General features: G+C 56.8%; 1 protein-coding gene across 10 annotated transcripts; it reads left to right on the top strand.

Moving 5' to 3' along the window:
• The first annotated feature begins 246 nt into the window (after positions 1-246).
• On the top strand, positions 247-23,003 carry SLC45A3 (solute carrier family 45 member 3). Of its 10 annotated transcripts, none has more exons than XM_039565291.1 (8): positions 247-329; positions 838-938; positions 8,440-8,567; positions 11,563-11,868; positions 13,081-15,590; positions 15,800-16,621; positions 18,076-18,341; positions 19,854-23,003. In XM_039565291.1, the coding sequence occupies exons 5-8, from the start codon at positions 15,443-15,445 to the stop codon at positions 20,316-20,318; spliced, it is 1,701 nt and encodes a 566-aa protein (XP_039421225.1). In that variant the 5' UTR covers positions 247-329; positions 838-938; positions 8,440-8,567; positions 11,563-11,868; positions 13,081-15,442; the 3' UTR covers positions 20,319-23,003. The 10 variants fall into 10 exon arrangements, with proteins under 10 accessions (XP_039421225.1, XP_039421228.1, XP_039421230.1 ...); XM_039565294.1 differs by lacking the exon at positions 8,440-8,567 and having other exon boundaries at positions 13,081-14,119; positions 15,194-15,590; XM_039565296.1 differs by lacking the exon at positions 8,440-8,567 and having other exon boundaries at positions 13,081-13,205; positions 13,834-15,590.
• The last annotated feature ends 1,603 nt before the right edge of the window (positions 23,004-24,606 follow it).

The following is a 24,606-nucleotide window of genomic DNA, read 5'->3' on the forward strand; positions in this document are numbered from 1 at the left end:
CCGGAGGGGTTTGGCCTCAGGGATGCGGGGAACGGGCTTGTTCTCCAGCGAGGGCTGCGGGAACGGGGCTGTTGTCCCTGCGGGGCTGCGGGAATGGGATTGTTCTTCCAGGGAAGGCTGCGGGATCGGGGCTGTTCTCCCTGCGGGGGCCGCGGGGATGCTCCGCCGGCGGAACTCGGTGGCCCGCGGGGCGGGGGGGGTGGCCCGGGGCGGCCGGGGGGGCTCGGGGCGCTCCGCCCGCGGCAGCGCATGCTCCCTGCCGGGAGAACCTGCCCTTTTAAACGGCGGCGGAGGCGCGGGCGCCGGGCTGAGCCCCGGCCGCCGCTGAGGTACGGCTGGGCACGGGAATGGGGCTGGGCACGGGAATGGGGCTGGGCACGGGAATGGGCACGGGGCTGGACCGGGCCGGGGGCGCGGGGGGGATGCGGCTGCCCCGGGATGCCGCTGGTCGTGCCGGGATGCGGCTCCCGCTGCCCCTCCTGGGGAGCTCCCCGGGGGGTTCCGAGGGGGTCGGGGGCTTTGTGGGGTCACACCGCACTTGGACTGGCAGGCGGCACCGAGCGCTGCCCGCCGGGTCCGGCCGGGACGGGGGCGCTGCCCGGAGCGGCAGCAGGAGGAGGAGGAGGAGGAGGAGGAGGAGGAGGAGGAGGAGGAGGAAGCGCTCCGGGTTTGATGCTCCTGCGCTGGAGCTGCTGCGGGAAAACAAAAACCCCTCGCGCGTCGGGAAGCGGAGCAGGAGTGGCCGCAGGTGGGGCTGTGGGAGGGTCTCCTGCCCTGCCCGAGCCCCGGGACAGAGCCGTGTGCCCGGGGTGCTTCCCAAACTTCTCATTCTTGCAGGGACAGCCACGGTGACCGCGTCGGTTTAAAGATTTCTGAACGGGCAGAGAGGTCGGGAAGCGGGATGGACTCCCAGAAATCCTGAAGACTTGCAGGGACAGGTCAGTGAATCCTTAAAATCCAAGCGAGGCAGCACCTGGCAAAGGGGAGTTTTCATTACGCCTGCTTGTAGGCTCTGCTTGGGTTCGCTGCCTCCCCTCCAGCTCAGGGGGATCCGCTGCCTCAGCAGCGGTCCCTAAATGCCACAATGGGGATAATTCCAGGGGTTCCTGACTTCGGCAGGACTCGAGATTTTGGTGGTAAAATGCTGTAGTAGTTTATGATAAACATAAACTACCAGACTCATTTGTCTTCCCATGGATGACAGCTTCAGGAGGAAGGGAAAAGCACTAAAATAAACGTTCTCATTTTATGCTGGTGATGGCCAGACCGGGCAAGATGCTTGATTTCCATTTTTATGTTTCAAACAAACTAACAAACAAAAAATTGGATGGGATACAGATCAGGAACAGCTTTCCTGCTGCTCACCTGGACCTGTGAGACTCGTGAGCAGCACAGAGACAGTGGCCAGGCTCAAAATCCCATTTTTGCCCTGTCCTGGTTCTCGATGTGGTTCAGGAGAGCAGCCTTTACGTGTGTAACATGAGAATAACTCGGAATTTATAGAAATAGAACCTGAGGAAGAACTTCAAAAGTACCCAAATGACCTGGGCACTGAAGTCATGCAGGCACTCCTGAAAAACGTGTACCAGCCTTGAAAGCTTCTCTATTATTCACCCCACCTGCAATTTTCTTTCTTTCTTTCTTTCTTTTTTTTTTTTTTTTTTCTTTTCGATGTGTGATGCTACCTGGACTTTCTGGCATCATCCAGAGCTCCTTCCCCTTGTGGGGAGTGGCACCGGAGGCAGATTGCCAACCCTGGGATCCCAGGCAGTGCCTAAAACCCTGGATTTTATTACCTCAGAACATCGTGGAAGCCAAGAGCGTTTGGCTTATGGGATTTGGGGGGGGGGGGGGGAGGGGGAAATAAAAAGGATTAGAAATTTGATATGGATAACAAGAATCTCCAGAATTAATAGCAAATTAAATCAGAGCTTTACAGGGGATGTAAATCCCTGTATTTCAGGGTATAAACCGGTGTTGGGATTTAGGGAGGAAATTCTCCTTGCTCTGGGGATATTCCCCTCCAGCCCAGAGCTGTGCAGTGACCGCTGTGGGTGCTGTGTCCTCTCAATGAGGTCCCAGCTACAGCACCCGAGCCTCCAGGTGTTCCCCAGCATCGGGAGGCTGCTGGAAGGTTGTGGCCGTGCAGAACCAGCACCATGCCGTGAGTGAAGCAGTTTCACAGCTCATCACCCCTGGAGTAAAGCAATTGTAGGTGCCTCAAGGTGCTCCAGACAAACTCCACCAGCGGCATCATTTTGAAGGAGCAAAACCGGTTTTTATCAGCAGATTTTTTGTCCATACCCATGGTGGGAGAGGCTGGAATCACTGGCCTGATCCCCCAGTTAAAAAATACAGCCCTGGGTGCACTTTATCTTCCCCAGAGTCCCTAGGAAATGATGTTTAGCATAAACTCTTGGTAACCTTTTCCCCAAACTGTTTATTTCGCTGGAGCACTCAAGTGGCAGGGCTGGGGAGGGGAGGAGGGGCTTTTGGTTTTTCCTCCCTGAGTTTCATCTCTCTTCTCTTCAGCTGAAGCCTCGGCACGGGGCTCCGGGTGGTGGCTGGGCTCGTGTGGCTGATGGCACTGGGAGTGCAGGCTCTCAGAAATTAAAAAAATCACCTTAGTGCTGTGCTCAGGGTCTCTCTTTCTCCTCTGCTTTACTCCCCTCAGAGTTTTACCCTGCTTTTGTCACAGTGGGGATGGCTGAGCTCTCCAGAGGAGCTCTGAGAGGTGTGAGTGGTGTTTGTGTTTATCCCCAAGGAGTGGCTCCTGTGGGGCTGCTTTAGGTGCTCTTTAATGTGTTGCTGTCTCCTCTTCCCTGCTGGGGCAACATCAAAGCAACGCTTGACCCGCAGGGTGAAAGTTGGGGAGGTTCGTGATGGATTCGAGGTGAAAGTTGAGGAGGTTTGTGATGGATTTGAGGTGAAATTTGGGGAGGTTTGTGATGGATTCGAGGCTCTGAGGGAGCCAGGAGGGAAAGCAGCAGAGGGGTGGGAGGTGGTGCTTGGGGTGAGCAGGGAATTGCAGGTGTAAAGCCGTGTTAGGAGCCGGGGGGATGGAGAGGGAGACACAGAAACCCAAAATGGGCTGGATTTCCTCTGTTTGGAAATAATTCCCTCAGGTGATGGTGCCCTGTGGCTCCTGGAGCAGCAGCCAGCCTAGGACAGCTCCTGGTAGCTAAAACTCAGCCCAAACAGCTAAAACTCAGCCCAAACAGCCACCCTGGCACGTCTCATGACCTCTCAGCTATGCTCAGCTCATGATTGAGGCTGAGAGTGGAGCAAGGGAGTCATGAGAAGCTCGTGAGCAGCTGTCAGCTCTTCTCAGTGCTGGTGTCTTGGTTTCTGATTGCTTCATATCAGACATCCAGACTGTCCATGGGAGAACAGGGACCCCCTGGCTCAGCTGGGAAAGGGGTTGGAGACCCTCAGGGAGGAATCCTGCCTTTTAAGGAGCAGGGGCAAGTTTTAAAGCCGTCCCTGCAAGGCAGTCAGGCGTGGATCTGCACAATCTTGCGCCCACCATAAAGAAAAGAACAGGAAAACAGTAAACGACAGGATTATTTTAACAGTTCTGTGCCCCAGTGTTCAGTTATCTGAGATTGCTGATGCCGAAAGCCCAGCCTGTTCCTCGTGCTGCTGTTGCTCCTCGCTGCTGGAAGGGGCTGGTCCTGTGTCACGGAGCTGCACAAGTTGCTGATGTGCCCAACCCGCTGAGCTGCCGAGCTGCTTGTTCAGAAAACAAAGCTCAGTGGAACTCTGGGGCCACCATCTCGTTCTTGTTTGTCTGCGTGGTGTTCCTTGGAGGTCCCCCTAATTTGTGCCCTTCCTCCTTGTTTTCATACCCTAAAATGTTGGTTCCTCTCGCCGTTCCCAAATATTTGCTTAACATTTTGCCAGCCTGCAGAAGAGGAGAAACAGACCCCCGTGAATATTGTCTGGCAAAATAAGGGCAGCGATGGAGGAATGTGGTCCCAAAGGCTCCTTTGTCTCGGGGCTGGAGGCGGCTGGAACACACACAGCAAGGAGCAGGTGCCTGATTTGCAGCTCTGAACCGTTTTTCTTCCTCTCCGTGGCTACACATGAGCTAAAAGAAAGTGCTCTTAGCCCACATCCCAAGGACTGGCCCCGTCCTTCATCCAGGGAAGCCTGGTGGGTTGTTGATCTGGGGATTTCAGAGCCAGCTCTTGGTGACTTGCAGATGGATTCTCATCATTGCCAGGGCTGGAATGCTCAGGAGGTTTAAGGATGGCCTCTGGCAAAGCAGTGAGGTTTATTTGAAAATAGCGACTTAAAACGATGCCGGGCGCTGGGGTTGGTTTGTGAGGTGTAAAAATTTTTCCCTTCAATCAAGGGAGCTGCTTTTTGGGGTTTTTTCCACCTTTGTTTTGTTGGGAGCTGAAGTTCTCCATGGTGGTTTGTCTGCAGGAGCTGGGACTTCAGGAAAAGCAGAAATATAATGAGTGCAGTGACTCAAATCCGTGCGGGTTGTCAGCACTCAGAGGACATGAATGTTCTCGCAGAGCAGGCTGGAGCCAGCTCCAGGAATAACGTGCACAGAGTTGTGGGCAACACCGAAATCCTGCTTTAGATTTATGGCTTGAGACTTTGGGTGAAATGGGGCGTGCGAAAAAAATCCCTGGATCACACTTTCCCTTCCCGAACATTAGGAGTGAATCCTGCTGGGCTCTGACCTGCTGCATGAAGAAGCTGAGGTGAGGATCAGACCTCAGCTCTGATGCTGTTTCGCATCCTAATTGCCTGTTCTTAATTTAGGGTTAATGGGCAGAACTGGCTCTGGGGTGAGGTTTGAAGTGTGACCAAACCCCTCCAGCTTGACTGGACCTTGGGAGTGATTTCCCCCCTGATGGTGATTTTGTGCCTTTCCTATCAGCAGTGCTCAGTCTGGGAATGTTGGGCTGGATCTGCCCCTGGAGAAGGATCTGCCACTGCTCCAGGGTGTTTTCCTGTTCGTTCCCCTCTCCCAGGGCTGTGGGGGTCACTTCAGTCAGGAGAGGAGCTACCCAAAGTGATCTTTTGGTCATCTCCAGGCCCTGAGCTGACACTGAGTGTCCTGTCAGTGCTCTCCCTGTGATCCCTGCGCTACCTCGCTCTGGGTTCTGGCATAAATGACCAAATTCTCCCTTCGGAGCTGTGCAGAGAGAATAAAGGATTGTTGTGGTCACGGGGCGAGCGCTTCCTTGGAGGTCTGTGGCGGCTCATAAATCCAGAGAGCTGGAGCACAAAGGGACAAGGAGGTGACAGTGGCAGCGGGCTGTGGTGCCAGGTACTGGCTCGTGGCGTGACAGGGGAGGGCTTTGTGTGGCCGCTGCTGCTGCCGGGCTCCAGAGGTGCGCTCGGGAATGTTGGTGACAAACGATTCCTGTGCGCCAGGGGCGGCGGGAGCAGCTGGAGCGGCGCTGGAACAAAAGGCTGCTGTGCCCCGGCCAAGGCCGACTGAGCAATTAATGGGCCTGGAAGGGCGGCTTTTCATGGGAATTGACTGAAGCCGGGTCTAGGAGAGAGGCTGGGCGCAGTCTGGAGAGGGGTCTGAGCGTGCAAATCAAAAGGAGAGCGCAGGAATTGCACGGGGGGATAACTGGAGGGAAGGAAGGAAGGAAGGACGGACGGACACTTCCCAGCTATTAAATCTTTCTAGCCCATGGATATTGTTTCAGGGGAAATTCCTGCAGCCTCAGAGCCTGAGATCCCTCCATTCAGGCTGGAGAATGTGCTGTTGGGAGCAGTCCTGCGGCAGCCCCGGGGAAGATGATTCAACAGGGCCTCTTTCATCCCTGATTTCTGCGGACAGGCTGCGCTTGTGCTGCCCCCAGATCCATCGCTGCCTGTGGCCCATGCCGCTAGCAGAGGATGAGCCTTTTGGGCACGGCTCCCTCGGGGTGCCAGGGCAGCCAGCGCACGCTGGTGGCACAGCCAGGATGGCCCGGGAGGTGCTGGGCACCAGCCCTTTGCCAGCTCTCGCCCGAGGTGCCCTGGCTGTGTGCCCGAGGCAGCCCAGAGCACGCTGCAGGAATATCAGAGCTCTCTCTGCTTCCTTTGTGGCTCTCTGAACTTCACCCCAGCAAATAATGGCAAGGGGGAGCCCGGTGTGGAGAGAAAACCCTGCCCCTGCTCGAGTTCTCGATGCACAAGCTTCCATTCCAGGGTTTTTAGCAGCAAGCACGGAGTAATTCCAGCTCTCACAGCGCTTTCCTGCCTGTCCCTTCTGTGCCCTGTGCCACAAAACCCCTGCTCAGAGGGCTCTGCGAAATCCAGGCAGCTTTGAAGTTGAACCCTGTGCCTGATTAGTAAAAAGCTAATAATTTAGGGCTGAAGTTCTTTCCAGGGCTCAAAATAGAAGTGAGGTTCCTGTTTGGGTGGGGAGTGAGGGGGTGGTAAAAATGCCTCACTCCATTCGCCTCCTGGAGAAATGGCAGCTTTGAGCCTTGGTTTTGGGTTTTTTTTTGTTTTTTAAAGTGGAAAATGTCCCTTCCAGATATTCCTTGCTGCTCTGCTTTTTGGGTGAATGTTAAATCCCTGCATGTTTGGAGTCTGCACCCCGTTAGACTGATAGTGAGAATGGGGAAAGGAAAAAGGCTTCGTAAGTTCCCCATCAAGACCTTCCAGTGAAACTTATCTGCCTTACAAAACAAAAATCTGATTGCTCCTTATCTTTGCAATTACCGGGCAGAAATAAAATCGTGGAATCTCCTGTTTTCAGACCCAGGCCTCATGGCTGGTCTGCCACGATAAGGAGAAGTCTCCCTGTGCTCCAGCAGTGATCTGAGGGCCCTCATTAACCCCGAGGGGCTGATGTGCTGCAGGCAGGAGGCAGAGCTTGGGCAGCTTTTGCTGCCCCAGGCACGTAAAACTGCTTTTTTTTACAGCTCTGATCTGTGGGTTTTGCCTTAAAACACCCCAGAAAACTCCCATTATTCCCTGCCCGCCTCCCCCTGTGGCAGAGGGTGCTGGCCTGGGCTGGTGTGGCAGAAAGTGCCTTGGGATGTTGGCATAAACCCCCTGCAGGGCCAGAGGGGGACTGGGAGGGCGGAAATGGGTGGGGGGACAACGAGATCTTAGAGCAACTCTCGGTTTAAAATATTTAGAGAGTTTTACTTCATTCCCTCCTTTCTGCACGTTCCCACTGCCCATTCCCGTGCCAGGGACACCAGGGGGGTGTTCTGAGCTCTGGGCACACCCTGGCTGTGCCCTGGCTGTGAGTGATGGGGCTCAGCGCTCCCAGCTGTCCCGGGGCTATTCCTCACCCTGCAAAGGCTCTTTTGTCTCGTTCAAAGCCATGACCTCATTTTACAGACAGAAAACAGAGAGGGAGAAACCCCCCCCAACCTGCCAGGGGAGGTCAGAGGGCTGGCTGAGGGATCTGTTAGCATCCCACTTTTCCGGCAGGGACACAAATAACCGGGATTGCGGAGCAGAAAATTGCCATGAAGGGATGGCTGAAGGACCGTGTGATTACAGAAGGGCCCGCTGGTTCTGTGTTTGTGTCCACGGCTCCCGGTGTCTCCTCTGAGCAACAGCTCGAGGTCACGCTCCCAAAACTTCCAGCCAGAGGGGCTCTGGAAGTTGTGTGCCTGTTGCTCTCCGAGGATGTGTGCAGTTTGGATTGTTCCCTTTTCTCCTGAGGAGCAGGCTCCTGGCAAAACCAGGGATGGTTGGAGTTCAGTGTTGGGTGCTGGTGGCTCCTGCTGGGGTGAAACTTGTCTGACCCCTGTGTGGGCACAGTTTGGGGTCATGGACACCCCTCATCCCTCCTAGAGCTCCACAGTTTGTTCCTGCACTGCTCCAGCTGATCCCAGCCCAGGGCTGGATTTGCAGCCTTGTGTCCAGCCTTGGCCTTTGCTCTGGCCTTTGGTTTTTGCTCGGACACCAGAACTGTCTTACCCACGCCAAAGCCAGTCCCGAGACTCCGCTGGCCCCATGACTGTCACAGCTTTCCAGATAAAGCCAGAAATGATGGGGTAGAAATGCTGGAGCTGCCTGGAAGCCACGGAGGAGCTGGAGCTGACTTGCCGAGGGGTCAGATGTCCCCTCACGCAGCATTTCTGCTCCAGCTGCAAGCAAGAAGCTGCAGTTTCACTTCCCATTTTCCCAGCCCTGTGAGCAGACACAGCAGAGCAGTGAGGGCTTCTGGCTCCCCATCTCCTCCCTGGGACAGATGGGGAAATAATTCTCTTTCACTCAGCACTGGTGGTTGTAACTCAGGCGTTGTGTGTCACTGTGTCCAGTCTGAGCTGGCTGCTGTGGCTGCGGTGGCACAGCCACGTGGGTGCTCTGTGTGCCACCAGCACCGGTTTGCTCTTCTCTTTCCCAGTTCCAGTTTGTTGGGGTAAGCACTTCGTGATCCCTGTTTCACTGAGAGTTTTCTCCAAAAGATTGCAGCAATGCAAACCCAGGAAATCCCATGTGCTTGCTCAGGCAGGGCTGGTGGAGAGGGAGGATTCATCCCTCCAAGCAGGGTGGTGACGAGCAGCACAGAAGTTCCTGTGAAGTTTAGGGAGCTGCAGTGGAAGGAAAAGCAGATTCCAAGTGTTCCCAGGATTTTGGTGAGTGTGGTTTGGCTTTGCTTTGCCTGTGGGGTCACTGGTGGAGATGCCCTGAGCCCTGGACAGTCCTGTTGTTCATGGTGGGGGTTCTGTGAGGGTTTTGAGGGCCTGTCCAGTCCCAGGGCTCTGGGGACAGCGAGGACAGAGGGTGACAGTGCTGGACCCCAGCTGGATTCCCTGCAGGAGCGGTTTGGATGCTCCCCCATGACTGCAGACCTTTGCAAGCCTCACCTCTGCTGAGGATGCATCCACAGGGCCATCGGGGCACAGCAAACCCATCCCAGAGCCCCGGATTCCCTCTCAGTGGGTAACTGGGATGTCCAGCCGGCCTTACTGGGCTGGATCTGCTGCAGGGTCCCGAGTGTGGGGGGGTCTGAGCCACCTGTTGGCATTGCAGCCGTGGGGAGGCCGCTGCCCTTTTTAAGTGTCCGTCTCTTTTTCCTTGCTCCTCACTTCCCGGGATTCCCTTTACAACCAGCCCATTGTGCTGTGGGCTCCAGCAGCTGGGTGGAGTGTTTCAGGCTCAAGTGTAATTTCAGTGCCTTTAAAAGCTTTTGGAGGGCTTTTTATTTTTTTTTTTTCCTGCTTTTTTTTTTCCCCTGAAGAGGACAGCAACGCCAACAAGGGATAATTTGATGGATTACTCTGCGGGGCTGAGGGGCTCTCCTTAATCCCCTTTGTGGGGCTGTTTGAGGAGACGCGTAGCAGAAGCCCCCAGCCCCAGGCAGAGAAAAGGCAGCTCAGCAGGGTGGGTTTTACACTCTGACACATAAATACAGGCCCTGGTCATGTGCTGCCGGATATAATCTGTGCTCGTCCCCACGCCGAGGAGAAGGGGGCACCTGGAGGGGGCTTATTTTTTCCCCCTTTCTAGTTCAATTTACATTTTGATTCTTCTGCTAAAAAAAATAATGTGGAGAAGAAAGGCCAGCAGAGAGGTTGATTTGGATCAAGTGCCAGGGGTGATGGGCACAGTCTTTAAACAGCAGAAACGAGTGAAAAGCAGAAGCAGATCATCTCATTTCCCCTCCCGCTCCGGAACGGGGGCTCCTCTCATGAATAAAAGCGAGAGCTTGGGTCGTGCAGCAGCAAAACAAAGCTGTGGCTCTGCCGTGGAGCCAGCCAAGCTTGTCTGGAGGTCTGGGGCTGCCTGCAGCAGACCTGACGCCTGGCTCAGGGGAGCGTGACCAGGAGGGCTGAGGCTCTCGGGGCTGAAATGCTGCTGCTCTTGGCTGCGTTGAGGAGTTTGGGAGGATTTGCTTGATGAAGTTTGGTGAGGAGATGCCAGTCCTGAGTGGGTAGAACGCTGCCAGACCCCGCTGTGCACCAGCACCAGTCCCAGTGTGGTTCCTTCAGCCCAGGCTGGAGAACTCTCTGCAGCTGAGCTCAGCTTTACTGGGGCTTTTCACCCCATCACCACTGACTAGAACTCATCTTTTGGGTGCCCCTGATGAGGTGAGGGTCATCCCACCAGCCCTGGCCCCTGCTGGCTGCAGGACTCAGGGTGCCCAGCTCCAGTGTGTGTGCCCGACTCCTGGCCATGCTCCTGGCGTGGATGTCCCGGGCATCCCAAGGGCGAAGCCCAGCCAAGAGCTGCTGGCACGTGCTGGCACTGCCGTGGCCCTGGGCTCGTGTCTGTCCCTAAGAGAGCTCCACAAGTGTCAGCATGGCCTCTGCTGAGTCAGTGACCCCGTTAGTCAGACAGGCGGTTCCTGTTTGGAGCGGGAGGAGGAGGAGGCCTGGCTGGAACTGGCCACTCTTTGCTGCTTTATCTTCTGCTGGGAGAAAGGCTCCTGGCAGGAGCAATTCCTTGGCCAGGGAAGGAGCAGACTGTGGGACAGGAGCCTGGGGTTCTGCTCTGGGTGATGGTCGTGGTGTGGGATGAGGTTAAAGCATCCCTGGAGTTGTTGGCGCAGCTCCTGAGAGGAGCGTGAGGTACCAGGGCGAAGGGCAGGCAGGACAGAGCTGTCTCCACCCTGGCACACATCCTCTCTGGGCTGCCCATTCCCAAATGGAGGTGCCCTCGGCCGTGTGTCTGTGCCAGGGATCCCTCTGTGCCTCAGGAGCCCAAAAAGGCTTGGACAGCTCGGGATTTTAGCCCTGGAAGCAGCAGGATCCTGTTGTGGGTGCTGCAGTGCAGAGGTTCCAGCGAGGCAGGAGGGAACCAGCCCCAGTCCCGACAAATCCAAGGGTCTCCCTGTGTGGAAGTCGGAGTTGTCATGGATTGATCGATCCTGCCTGCTGGACACTGCCCTGTGGGATGAGGGAGGGAATCCCAAATCCCCCGGGGCTCCCGGCTCTTCCTTCTTCTCCCCGGAGGGGATTTCCAGCGGCTGCTGCTCTTTCCTTAAGAATGGAGCCCCGGGGCTCAAAGGAAACGCGGGGTTAATTCCGAGAGCCCAAATCAATCGCCCTTCTCCCCTCCCTCCGTGAGCGCTCCCCTCTCCCCGCGCTGTGAATGGGGTCAAGGAGATTTGGGAGGGGAGGGGGGCCGGGGAGGGGGTCAGGAGAGGTCAGGTGAGTTTCCATTCCATCCCGAGGAGCTGCCAGAGCTATTCTCCATGGTGCGTTTCCCATTCAGCGCCGCTGAATGGACACTGATAGCTGTGAAAGGCCCCGGCGGCTCCCTGAGCTCTTTCCTCCCCTCCCCGTGCTCTCTCCCACCCTTTCTTCCAAAGGGCTTCCAGGGAATTCGTAACGTTCATCAAGAGCCCCTTGGAAGGTTGGAAATGTAACTCTGGGGTTGTGAATGGGAACCCCCTGTCCTCCCCTCTCTCTGGGCATCAAACCTGCCCTGGGGAGGGAGGGGGAGTGAGGGTCTGGATCACCTGGGGACTGCTGGGCTGGAGCGGCCCCACCTGAGCTCAGGGATTTCCTTTCCTAAGGGAATAAGGCAGCCCTGACAGGTCAGAAATAATTAATAATAAAATCATCAGATGGTTTGGGTTGGAAGAGATCTTAAGTCTCATTTTTTTCCACTTCTCTGCTATGGCAGGGACACCTTCCACCACCCCAGGTTGCTCCAGCCTGGCCTTGGACACTTCCAGGGATGGGGCAGCCACAGCTGCTCTGGGCAACCCATTCCAGTGCCTCAGCATCCTCACCTTGAATCAGATTCTCTGCTGTCTGACCACTGCTGTTTGTTGAACTGTGGAGGAGGTGCACAACCACTACAGACCAAAGCCTACAACCACATTTAACATCGTCTCTTGGCCCCTCTGCACCCACGGGAGAGACTGGAAAGATTATGGAGTAGCAGGACATGGATTCTTCCAGGAATAAATGAGTTTTTCTCTGCCAAGTGAGTACCCCTGCATTTTATTTTTAAAATCACCAGCCCTCACTCTTCACTCTGAGCACTGCTGAGATGTGATTTCTTCTAAGATCCTGTGTTGGGAAGGTTTAGGAGATTGGGATGAGGAGAGACTTCTTTCAGTCTTTGTGTGTGTCCATCAGTGCCCTGCACATCATCCACCTTTCCCAGGTGTTTTGGGGTTGTTTTTTCCTAAAACTTTCCCTGGCTTCATCCCCTCCTCTCCTCTCCTTTGTCCAGCAACGCTCTGCTCCTGCCCTGGACCCGCCCTCCTACCTGGCTGCCAGCTGAGGCAGCCTCTGGGAGTTGATCTGCTGTTTCTCTGCAGGGAAAGGGGAGGAAAAGTTGGGTTTGTGAAGCAGAAACCCGTGGGTTTGGAGATGGTTTGGTTTTCCTTAGGGAGGGAGAAGGAAGAGCAGCAGTTGATGTCCCATGGCACGCCAGCCCGGGGAGCAGCTGTGGGAAAGCCCCACATGTGGCTCCCTTCTGCTGCTGCTGAGAGCAAGGAACCTCACAGGGCACAGCCTCGGGTGTCCCTTTCTGTTTCTGACCCTTGTCACCATGCTCCGTGAGGAGGGAAGGACAAATTCTGCCCCTGTTGTGGGAATTTGGGGAAACCGAGGCCAGAGGGTGAGAAGTGCCAGTGTCACCTGGACCAGCCGCCCCCGTGGGGCTGTGAAAGGTCTCCAAAATCCCTCTGGGATGGGCAGGGCGCTGCCAGCTCCCCTGGCTGAGGTGTAACTGCTGCTGTTCCACCAGGATCTCCCAGCTCCGGGATGGATTTTCTTGGCTCCTTCCACGCCAGAGCCAAAGCAGTCCTGCATAGTCCAGAGGATAAATCCCCCTGGGAAAGATTGGATTAGCGGGTTCAGGGAAGGGTGTTTGGTCTTGCTGCTGCTGGGGCTGTTACTCAGGGCCAGCCTGTCACCTGCAAAGCTGCAGGGACACCTTGTTTGCTTTAAAAAGAAAATACCAACCCCACATCCTCCATGTGCTGGAGCACCAGCAGATCAGCGAGGGGACGGTGATAACTGTGAATATCAGGGGTGTTTTTGGGCAGAATTCAGGTGCGAGCCCAGAGCTGGGGTTCCCTCAGGGCAGCACTGTGTGAGGGGGTGCCCAGCAGTGTTTGCCCAGCCCTCAGCGAGGGGCCCGGCCACAGGAGTGGTGTGGTGTTAATAACGCCGCTGTTATCAGCAGAAAGGGAGGGCCCTGAAACCAAACCTGTGCTCGTTCCACCTCTGCTGCCCTGCAAACACCGGAGCAGCTTTTGCTGAGCGCTGTGTGCCCGGGCTGGGCTGCAGGGAGCACCTGCCAGGGACGAGGTGAGTCCTGGCTCCCTGAGCCTCCCAAATCTCCCTTTCCCACTCCTTGTCCTCCCAGATCAGGGGATTTTCCTACTCAGCACTGGGGTGTCTTTCCCCTGTCTCTATTCTATGGGAAAGAATAAAGGAGTAATTGATGGGTATTGGGATAAAATTCAGCTCAAACAGGAAATTTCATTATCTGCTGCAACTGTATCCACAGCTTTATGGCTGCTGAGACTTCCCGTCTCTGGCTGTTCATGATTATTTTTTCTGGGTTTATTTTCTCGTTAAAGCCCTCTGAGGGTGTGGAGGGGGCAGAGACAGGTCTGTTCCTACTGGCAGATAAGAAATCCAGCTCTGCCTCCAAACTGGAATGCTCAGGCAGATGGACACATCCCTGCTGCCTCCCCAGCCTCTGCCATAGCAGTAAAAGGGAAGAAAACCATTTTTAATCTTGATGTTTGGAGTTTATTTTGGGATAACTCCCCCTGTCTGAGCTCTCCAGACCCCGGACTGCAGCAGCCAGTGGATATTCCGCCTCCCTCTGAGGTCTCACCAGAGCACTGGTGGCTCGGTTAATTTCGCCTCATGTCTCTGGGAACGTCACCCGAGTTCGTGCTGCTGGAGCTGAAATTCCTTATCCCAGGGCTGGGATCCAGCTGGGCACCCCTCCTAACCGAGCCAGGCTGACACATCCTGTGGCTAACCCACATCTGAGCCAGGTGGGCGCTGCCCCCGGCGCTTCCCTGCAGATCCAGGCACTGAAGGGATGCTCAGCCCGGCTGGGGCCGCCGAGGGCTCCTTTGAAGCCGGCTCTGGTGATTAAAGCCAACCCGCTGCCGTTCCCTCTCTGTTTGCTGTTTGACCTTGGGCGAGGCGTTTAAACGTTCTCGTCGTTGAAAGGAAGATCTTCTGTGACAGCTGAGGTCTGGGTGAGTGCGGAGGGGGAAGGTGAAGGGTCCCAGAAGGGGAATAATCGGTGTTTATTGAGTGTCGCTGGCAGCCTGGCAGCTCAGGAGTGGCTTCTCTGCTGCAACAAGAGGCAGGGAGTGATGCCTGAGCCTCATCCCCCACCCTGCCGGCTTCCTCCAGCCACCCTCTGGTGCGTTATCAGCTGATGGCGAGACGGGGCAAGAGAGAGAAGTGACAGAAGCTGTCCCGTCTGTAGCTGCCTGCAAGCACCTGGGCAGTGGTGGAGGCCAGGCAGGGCTCTGTGAAGTCCGGGAGCACTCGTGTCACCAGGCCACCTCCCCGAGGTGTTCTCAGCAAAGTTTGCTGGGCTGGGTTCTGGGGACCTGGGAGGGTTTCTGTCGTTTGGGACTGAGAGGCCTCTGCTCCCTCCTGCCCTGGCTGCTCAGCCCCTGTGCTGAGCCGGTGGCCTCTCCCCTCCGGAGAAGCCGGAGAGAAGGGAGCAGTTACAGGGCAAATAAATGACTCAGTCTAATGAGTAAGGTAATTACCAGTCGCTGTTAGATGAGGCTAAAGTGGGTCAGGTTTGTTTGTGAAACTCCACGGAGGCACCATCTGTTCTCCCTGCCCCATCCCGGGGGCTGGAGATGGGATTTGGGTGAAATTGCCTCCCCGGGAACCTGTGGGACACCAGGGGGGATGTCCTGGGCATCAGGCAGGGGCGTGGTGGGCTCTGGAGATGACCCCGTGTGGCTGCAGGCACTCCCCTGATCCTTGGAGGGGGCTCTTCATTGATCTCCGTGGGAGAGGAGACCCCAAATCCTTTGTGTCTGCCATCTGTAAGAGGTGGCTGGACAGGACAGAGAGGTCATCAATCCTCGAGGGCAGGATTGGGTTTTGCAAACCCTCTCTCACCTGTCACAAACCCTTGGGGACAAACCTGGCACTGATGCAGTTTTTATCCTTCAACCTGCCCCTCTCCCAGACCCTCCCCGGCCTGTTGGGATGGGGACTGTCCCTTTCAAGCAGCGACACATCCGTGTGGTCCCCGGCTTCACCCCTGGCCCCGCTGTGTTTAACGCTCTCTCTGCCCACAGACCACAGCCGCTGAGCAGGAGGAGAAGCCTGGAGTGAGATCCCTGCCTGGACTCTCCACATCTTGCAGTAAGAGGAAAAGACAGTTCCTTCACCGTTGATAAAATGGGAAGCAGCATCTCCTCACCAGCCCGGGAAGGGAAGCTCCACTCCTTGCCTGGGGAGCATCCCCGGGAGCTCTGCAGCTGGCAGGACACAGCCCTGTGCCACTGAGGGGTCGGGGCAGCGTGGCTCGGGGGGCTGGGGACAGCATGTCCTTCCAGAGCCGCCGGACCCAGCTGCTGCTGGTCAACTCGCTGACCTTCGGGCTGGAGGTGTGCCTGGCCGCCGGCATCACCTACGTGCCACCGCTGCTGCTGGAAGTGGGCGTGGAGGAGAAGTTCATGACCATGGTTTTGGGTAGGTAGCTTTTGTCACCTCTTTTGAGGTGTTTTTTTTTTAACCTTTTGAGTCCGGCGGGTGGGGGAGAGTTGTCCCTGCAGGGCTGTGTGGAGGAAGGGGCTGTGACCCACTGAAACCTCCCAAATTCACGAAACATCCCTTTTTAGAGTGCACACGGACCAGCTCTGTCCCTGTAACACCCCCCCTGCCTTCCGTCTCTTTCCCAGGGATAGGCCCCGTCCTTGGGCTGGTTTTTGTGCCGCTGATCGGCTCGGCCAGCGACCACTGGCACAGCAGCTATGGCCGGAGGAGACCGTTCATCTGGGTGCTGTGCCTGGGGGTGCTGCTGAGCCTCTTCGTCATCCCCCACGCCAGCAGCCTGGCCAGCCTGTGTGCCCTCAACCCCCGGCCTCTGGAGATCGCCTTCCTCATCCTGGGCATCGGCCTGCTGGATTTCTGCGGCCAGGTGTGCTTCACGCCGCTGGAGGCCCTGCTCTCCGACCTCTTCCAGGAGCCGGACAACTGCCGCCAGGCCTTCTCCATGTACGCCTTCATGATCAGCCTGGGGGGCTGCATCGGCTACCTGCTGCCAGCCATCGACTGGGCCTTCCTAGCCCCCTACCTGGGCGGGCAGGAGAGCTGCCTCTTCAGCCTGCTGGCCGTCATCTTCCTCGGCTGTGTGCTGGCCACGCTCTTCGTCACAGAGGAGGCCGCCCAGGGGGATATCCTGGATGGGCCAGCGCTCAAGGACACGTCCCCAAAGCCGTCCCTGTCGTGCTGCTGCTGCCAGCTGGCCCGGGGCTCCTGCCTGCTGCAGGCCAGGCACGTGCTGCAGGCTCTGAGGAACCTGTGCGCGCTGCTGCCGCGGCTGCACGGCCTCTACTGCCGCATCCCCAGGGTCATCCGGCGCCTGTTCGTGGCCGAGCTCTGCAGCTGGATGGCTCTCATGACTTTCATGCTGTTCTACACGGACTTTGTTGGGGAAGGGCTGTACCACGGTGTGCCCAGGGCCAAGCCGGGCACGGAGGCCAGGCGCCACTACGATGAAGGTGAGAAGCGAGGCGGGTGTTCCTTCAGACAGGAGGGTTTAGTGCGAGCTCAGCTCTGCTGGTAATGCAAGAAAAAAAGCTACAGCAAACTTGGCTTTCTGCAGATGGGTCAGGAAAGAACATTTTCCCATGGCTCCCAGAGCGTGGCACGGGGGACCAGGTTGGGAAACACCCCCTGGTTCTTCCCAGCGCTGATCTGGCAAGGCAGCCCTGGCCCAGGGCTGGGTGGTTGAGTGGCAGAAGGGTCTGGCAGGGTGCACACGGAGCGGGATGGGGCTGGCTCTGTCTACAGGCTCTGCTGGCTGCTGCCAGCTCCTTGCACTGCTCTCCTCCCCTTTTTGAACAAGGGGTGAGGGTGCTCCCCATGTCTTGGAGAGCAGGGATTGGGAAGGCAGGCCATGTTCTGTAGCAGTGAGATGGGATTTGCTGCTTCTTCCCTGCGTGCTGCTGGGAGATTCCCATCTCCCAGATGTTTCTGGGAGCCCTCCAGCAGCTTTCCCAGGTCTCAGCCCCCTCTCCAGTGCTTCAGTGCTGATCACAAGCCTGTAGATGCCACATCCCCACCCCAGGACACTGCTCCAGCAGCACTTCACCTCCTCACGGGTGTTACCTGCTGTCCCATTTTGGCTGTTGCGTTGGTTCCCTGCCCAACCGCTCTTTTCCTCTCCCTAATCCAAATCTTTTATTCTGGAGGCACCTTCCTGGCCCTCCTCCTGCAGTTTTCCACTCGGAGGGCCCTGCAGCACACTGCCCCTTTGTGCTGGGTGTCTGTTTAACTTAGAGGCAGCTTAATTATTATTTAACACTTGCACTGTTTAGCTGCCAGCAGGTCAGCCCTGCATTGTGCTGGCTGTCATAGAAACATGTGTTGAGTAATGATCCCCGCTCCAAAGAGTTAATGGTTTTAATTCCCTGAAATCAGAGAGATCTTTGCAAAAGGGTAAGGTCCGGATTGCTACCGGATACTGCAGTTCAGAGCATGTTCTGTACTTTACCTTGGCTTAAGCACAATTCCTGCTTCCCTTTGTTCTGCTGCTGGCTTTGGCATCAGATAACAGCCGATCCTGCTTCAGCAGCAGGTGATGCGTCCTGGGGCAAGAGCAGGAGGAAGGGGCAGACAATGATTTCCAAAGACAAGGATGGCATTTGGGTTCCCATCTCCAGCTGGACTGGGGTGCCCACGGTGGAGGGAGGGGGCTGGAGGGTGGCTGGTGCAGTCCTGGGATTTGTTGGGTGATGCTGCTCTGCTCCCTGAGCCAGCCCAGGCTGGCAGGGTTTGTGCCTCACTGTCTTTTTTGAAGTTTGGGACTGACAGAGAGGGAAAGATGTTTCAGGGTTTGGGAGTGAAGGAGAGGGAAGGACATTTTTGGGGTCTGGGACTGAGGGAAGGATTTTTGGCTGTGTGAATCCCGGGGGCAGCCAGGGCAGTGCCCATCACCCCTCTCCACCCGCAGGTGTCCGGATGGGCAGCTTGGGCCTCTTCCTGCAGTGCATCACCTCCATCTTCTTCTCGACAATCATGGACCGGCTGGTGAAGCACTTTGGGACGCGGGCAGTGTACCTGGCCAGCGTGGTGTTCTTCCCCGGGGCCGCCTTTGTCATGTGCCTGTCCCACAGCGTCACCGTGGTCACCATCTCCGCTGCCCTGACGGGATTCACCTTCTCTGCCCTCCAGATCCTGCCCTACACGCTGGCATCCCTCTACCACCACGACAAGCAGGTAGGGATCTGCTGCAGGGAGCTGAGGGCAGCCTGGCCTTGCGTATTTTTAGGTTTTTCCCATATTTTAGGGAAACTGGTCTGGTTTAGTTATCCCTGTGTGAATTCTGCAGCTCTGCCAGCCTGAGGGGGTCCAAAACTCAAGGATTTTCAGTCCTCACAGGTCCTGCTTTCCAGTTTTCGTCCTCAGCACTAAGATCAGTAAAATGCAAACTGAAGCTCTTCCTATTCCCTCAGCTCCAAGGAAAATAAACCTTGTGAAACTTGTGACACCAGCACAAAAGCTCGTAACCCTGTCCCACAGATGTTATCCTTGTGGAGAAGTCCTAGGAGGTTCCTGAGCTGCACACTGGATCAATGGGAGTTTCTCTTGTGCTGCAAATGCAGAATTAATTTGTGGTTTGAGAGCAGCTCTTTCATCCCAAGGGCAGTGGTTGGCTGTGCCATGGAGTAAGTAGGAGTTGTTACCACAGGCATCCAGATGTTCCCATTGAACAAATCCTTTGGAACAACCCATCCCAAATGGCACCAGGAATCCTGTCAGAGTAGGGGGGTGAGGGAATGTTCAGCTTGGCAAGGGCTCCAGCCTGGCTGGGATCTCCCGTGGATGTTTCATCAATGGAATGAAACCCAAACTCCACAGGCTGGGGATGGGAAGGCCACATTCCCAACGCTGTGCCGGAGGCTCGACAGGGAAAGGCTGGGAGTGCAATCAGGGAGGGCACAGCTGGCTTTGGTCTCTCGTGCCCATGGCCTGTTGGTGTGAACAAATGCTCTGTGGGAATGCTCCAGAGACCTCACAGCTTGAGCGGAGTGAGGCAAAAAAGGGTGAGAAGGAAAAGATTTTGGTCGCTCCTGCCCCCTTTTCCTGGCTGGAGCAAGACTTTGGGCAGGCAGATGAAGCAACTCAGTTGAGGTTTGTTGCAGAGCTGAGAAAAGAGCCCTTCCCTGAGTTCCCAGGGCTGTTGTGTCCCAGCTGGTGTCGCTTTGAAGCATCCCAGATGAGAAGTGGCCGCTCGTCCCGGGCTCTGGGCTGATCCTTTGTGCAGGCAGGGTTGGGATTCCCAGTCACCCACCCCACAAACACCAAACGCTGCTGTTCGCACTGCCCTGGCTGCCTGACACCCCACAGGGGACTCTGGCCCTTCACTCCTGCCCTGCCTCGGCTGATGCCAGCATGGGCTGAGTCCAGGTTCCTCTGGCACCCACTGAGGAGGTGACAGCCCAGGGCTCAGCACGAAATGTCCCCAGGTTGGCTTCGGGCTGCTGAGCCCCAGAGCCTGAGCACAGCCAAGGCCCCGCTTGGCCGGGTTCCCCCGGTGAGTCAGGGCTGCTTTGGATCCTGTGCCAGTGGGGAAGAGCCAGCCTGGCTCCCAGAGCCCATCTCACGTGGGCCAGGCTCAGGCTTGGCACTCCCCTGAACACACACAAAGCTCATTTTGCTCTCCTGCACAAAAACAAGGCCCCCTCAGAGTCCCAGCTCCTTCCTCACACACCTCCCTCCTTCCCACAGGTATTTCTGCATAAATACAAGAGGAAAGAGGAGGAAGACGCCGCTCTCCTGGACAAGAAATCGGCCTTCACCAAAGGGCTGCTCTCCAGCCAGAAGCTGCCTTACCAGAATGGCCACGCTGGGAGCCTCTTCTCCTCCTCCTCCTCCTCGTCCCCATCCTCCCCTCCAGCCGTGTCCAGCTCCGCTCTGTGCGTCAGCTCCTCCTGCGACGTCTCCCTCCGGATCATGGTGGGAGAGCCAGAGCCGGGGGCTCCTGGCCGAGGGATCTGCCTGGACCTGGCCATCCTGGACAGCGCTTTCCTCCTCTCTCAGGTCGTGCCCTCTCTCTTCATGGGCTCCATCGTCCAGTTCACCCAGTCGGTCACTGCCTACATGGTGTCAGCTGCTGGATTCGGACTGGTCGCCATCTACTTCGCAACCAAAGTTGTCTTTGACAAGGGTGACATGGCCAAGTACTCTGTGTGACAGCAGGGCAGCCACGTGGGTGGCAGCACGTGGCAGAACCAGCTGTGTGTGTGCCCACGGGGCCGCTTGTGGGGCACCTCGTGTGGCACCGGCCGTCCCCGAGCGGCTGCTGTCGCCCTGGGGGTGGCTCTGGGGCTGGGGCCAGCACGGAGTTAATCTCAGGTGTAAATAAGAGGCTTTGGGGCGTTGTCCTGCGGGCCTGAAGTGCTTTCCAAAGGTGCCTTTAGCAGAGGGAAGCACGGCACAGCAGCACCAAAGGGGTTGCACGGGGAGGGGAAAAGGGAATCGGAATTTCCCTCTGATAACGGGTTCGTGTTCCTGAGCAGGAGCAGCACAGGAGGGGATAAATCACTGTCTCTCCTCCATCTCCAGCTGTGCCCTCTCCCCCTGCTTGTTGTAGTTTTACCCAACTTCTTGAGCAATACTTCAGCAAATGGGACGCTGGGAGGAGATTTCCTGGGAAAAAAAAGCATTGGGGTGGCGAAGGTTTGGCTGTGGGACCGAGGGGGTGCCCGGGTGTGCACCCACATTTCTGCCCTTCTGTCCTTCCCCACCTTGATCCAAAACCATCCAGGAGAAAAGTCACTGTGCCTTGTTTTGGAAAAACAAGGAACATCCCATTAGGACCAGTTCCAGAGGGTGACTTCACCTTTACCTGTGTACCAGGTTGCATCAGATAGAGAGAGGACTTCTGAGCTTTTATTTTTCCTTTTAATGATTGTTTTTAGCTCTCTTCACACAGTTCCCAGTAACTCTGACCTCTCGCTCCTCACCTCAGTGCCTCGGCCTGCGTTTGCTCTCTCCCCTCATGGATCCTGTTGTGTCTCTCCCGCACATGGCCCCTAAAAGATGCTGCCACACACCAGGGAAATCTGTTCCCAGAGGGGCTTTCAGTCCTGTGGCAGTGAAGTAGAGCAGGAAGAGCTCTCCTGGAAGGCCCGGGGGAGCTGCTGATGAGTTAAACTCAGACCTGGAGCTGGTCACTGCCTGTGGCTGTTTGGGCTGCCTTAAAATGTTTTTTTTTTTCCAGTCAGGAGTCCAGATTCTCACTGAGGCAGAGCAAACCCCTGTTAGAGTGAGGCAAAGCACCTCTTGCTGCCCTAACCCAGGGCCCAAACCCTCCTGGGATGTCCAGGTTGTTTTGGCTCCCGGCTCTGAGTCACTTCCCGCTGGCAGCAGAGCACGAGTCCCCCTGGCCAGTCCCACTCCCTGTCTGCAGTGGCCCAGCTGGGACAAATCTGCTGCTGGCAGATTCCAACCACTCCAAGAACTCCCCACGCACCAGGGAGGAGCTGAGGTGCTGGCCCCCAGTCAGGAGTGATCCAAAGTGCGCGGAGGAGAGGCTGGATGGGTGCTGCGAGCACGCACAGAACCCCAGCAGCCCTCGACTCTGCCTGCGCTAAACGAGCTGTTTGTCACTAATTTTTTTGTGGAGGTGTGTGGGCAGCCAGATGCACATGTGAGGTTGGGCTGAAGGGTGAAACGTTGCTATTTTGGCAGAGTTTTGTCAGCCCGTTCCTTGGCAGGGAGGCCGGGTGACTCCCCTGCTGTCTGAGCCGGGCCCTCAAAGGGCTGCTCAGCGCTCGAATCGTCCTTTTCCCGTCAGGGGTCACTGTTTTTGTTTTAGTTCTTCTCAAATTATAGGCCTGCCAGCCTCCCTTTCCCACAGCAGGGTCAGCGTGCTGACATGCAGCTGTTTTGGGGACGGATTTGGCAGTGACTTAACCACTTCCAGAAACGTTTTTGGGCTCTGGACTTCCTACCCCGGGCTCTGTCCACTGCTGGCTGCAGCAGGAAGGATTTGAGACAAAATCTTATTGCCAGAGGTTGGGTGTCTGTGAAGAAATGCTCCCCTGATCCAAGGCTGAAAACCCCTTTATTTTTAATATTTCTTACGTAAATGTGGGGAACTTTCCCTGCACAGAGGCTGCTCTGATGCTGCAGTGCTTTTGATAATTTAAGTGCCTAAAGTGCTTCCACACTGAGCTCCAGGTGGAGGGATTTGGTGGGAAAGGCCTTAAATTTGTCACTGCAAACCCCGAGGTGATAAAGCAGAGGGGCAGAAGGGTGCAAGCTGGGGTTTATAACAGGAGATCAGGGCAAGGGAGCAGGAGAAGAGGAAATCCTTACAAAATTGGCTTTTTTGGCTTCTTCTAAGAACAGTTGCTGTGTCAGGATCACATGTAAGACCAGCAAGGGATGTTTTAGTCTGGGTGAGAGCATCCCTCACCTGCTGTTAGTGATACTCCCTGTGTGACCACAGATTTTTCTCTAGGATTTGGTTCTGTCTGAGCACAGGTTTGGGTACGAGCTCCTCAGGTTTGGGTACGAGCTCCTCAGAGCTGGTGAGCAGGAGCTTTTCCCTTCCCGGTATGAGGTGTTCTCCTGACAGATGACTCCTGCCTCACCTTTCTTTTGGCGAGCTGGGAGTTTGGAGTGTGGAGGAGTGGGAGCGTAACTGAGGCTGTTGTGAATCCCTCGGACAGGGAAGGATCGGGGGGGTGGATGGATGGATGGATGGATGGATGCTGGTTTTCCTTTTGAGGTCACATCCTGCCCGCGAGACGTTCGTGTTCTATTTATTCGGTAGAGTGAATATTTTGTATACGACGCGAGAGGAAGGCTTTTATTACAAATTTTTATGGAAAAAAGCGGGGGGGAATAAAAGGTGTGGAAACGGGAAAAGCGCCGCGTGTGCGCCGGGCCGGCCGCGGGGGGGCGCCACCACCGCGCGGGGAGGGGCGGGGCCAACGAGGGAGGGGCGTGGCCAAGGGATGACGAACACGGGGGGCGAGGCCAAGTGAATGAGGGGTGGGCTGGGGGCGTGGTTAGGGCAGGGGGAGTGGCCAGTGAGTAAGGGGTGGGCTGGGGGCGTGGTTGGGCCAGGGAGCGTGGCCAGTGAATAAGGGATGGGCTGGGGGCGTGGTTAGAGCAGGGGGCGCGGCCTGGAGTAAATTTGGGGCGTGGCCAGTGAATGGGGGCGTGGTTAGGGCAGGGGGCGTGGCCTGGAATCACTTTGGGGCGGGGCCAGTGAATGAGGGGTGGGCGTGGGGGCGTGGTTAGGGCAGGGGGCGTGGCCTGGGATCACTTTGGGGCGGGGCCAGTTACTGGGTGGGGCATGGGTGGGGTCGGAGGGCGGAGCTTAAAATGGGGCGGAGTCGTCGGGCGAGGCCAGGGACAAAGGGGAGGGACGGCAGTGAGGTCAGTGACAGGCGGGTGTGGCCACAGGGCGGGGTTAAGGTTTTATGGGTGGGGACATGGGCGGGGAAATCGGCGTGCTGGGCGAGGTCTGGGTGTGGCAATGAGCGTGGCCAGGAGGGCTCCGCGTCGCGGTGTCCCGGCTCCGAGCGCCACCGGTGTCCCCGGGACAAGGGACGGGCTCTTCCCCGCGGCCGTGGAGCCGCACAGCCGCTCCTTTTTCTCCCAAAAAAAGCTCCGATCCTCTCGCTCCACCGGGCGCGGTGCAAACTCCGAGCAGGAGCCGCTCCCGGCTGCTGTCCCCAGGAATTCTGCGACACGCTGTAAATCAAAGCCCTCCGTGACTGAACCATCGGAGCCGGGAGTACCTGAGGATTCTGAGGAGTTGAAACCTTCCCAATCTCTGCAAGGCCATCAATAAATATTATCAGTTATTATCGATACCTACCTGATGCGTGTTATCAGCAGTGATGTTAAGGACTGCGAGGCTGTGACACGGGGTCGGTGACACACAGGGGACACAGCAGCGCTCAGGGAACAGCCACGGGCCTCCCTTTCTGTGCACCTTCGCTGGTGAAGGTTTTTTTGAGGCTTTTCTTTCATTTTGTTTTGGATTTTATAAATGTGAAGCCTTCCCCTGGCCCAGGTCTTTTGTTCAGGCCCAAAATCTCACGCTTCTCCCCAAGCAGAGGAACTCGGTGTGGTTTGGTGGCCCAAAGCCACCCTCAGGGACCCCCTTAGGGACCCCCAAAGCCACGACAAGGACAGACCTCACTCCTTGTCCCAGCAGCAGCATCCGAGCGCTACGGCCCTGCCCAAAACCTCCCGCACACCTGGATCCACCTGGATCCACCTGGATTCCAGCGGCACCCGCTGCTGCCGCGACGTGCCGGGACTCGCCTCCTTTTCCTGGAACGCTGCAGCGACCTGGACCGCTTCCAGTGTAAACGAGCAGCGAGAGGAAACAGCGGCGGGGTCGCGGGATCTCCTCCGGGAGCTGCTCCAGCAGCCGCGCACGGACCGAGCCGGGGCATCCCGGTGCCCCTCCCGGCGCGGGTGCTCCCGTGCCAATGGGATCGGCGGCCGCTGC

Source organism: Corvus cornix, chromosome 26, assembly GCF_000738735.6.
Source record: "Corvus cornix cornix isolate S_Up_H32 chromosome 26, ASM73873v5, whole genome shotgun sequence".
Taxonomy (NCBI): Eukaryota; Metazoa; Chordata; class Aves; order Passeriformes; family Corvidae; genus Corvus; species Corvus cornix.

Excerpts from the sequence above, each read along its gene's own strand:
- SLC45A3 (XM_039565291.1), top strand. The coding sequence starts at position 15,443 with ATGTCCTTCCAGAGCCGCCGGACCCAGCTGCTGCTGGTCAACTCGCTG. Across the intron at positions 16,622-18,075 it reads CAGGCGCCACTACGATGAAG|GTGTCCGGATGGGCAGCTTG; the intron begins GTGAGAAGCGAG and ends CTCCACCCGCAG. Across the intron at positions 18,342-19,853 it reads TCTACCACCACGACAAGCAG|GTATTTCTGCATAAATACAA; the intron begins GTAGGGATCTGC and ends TCCTTCCCACAG.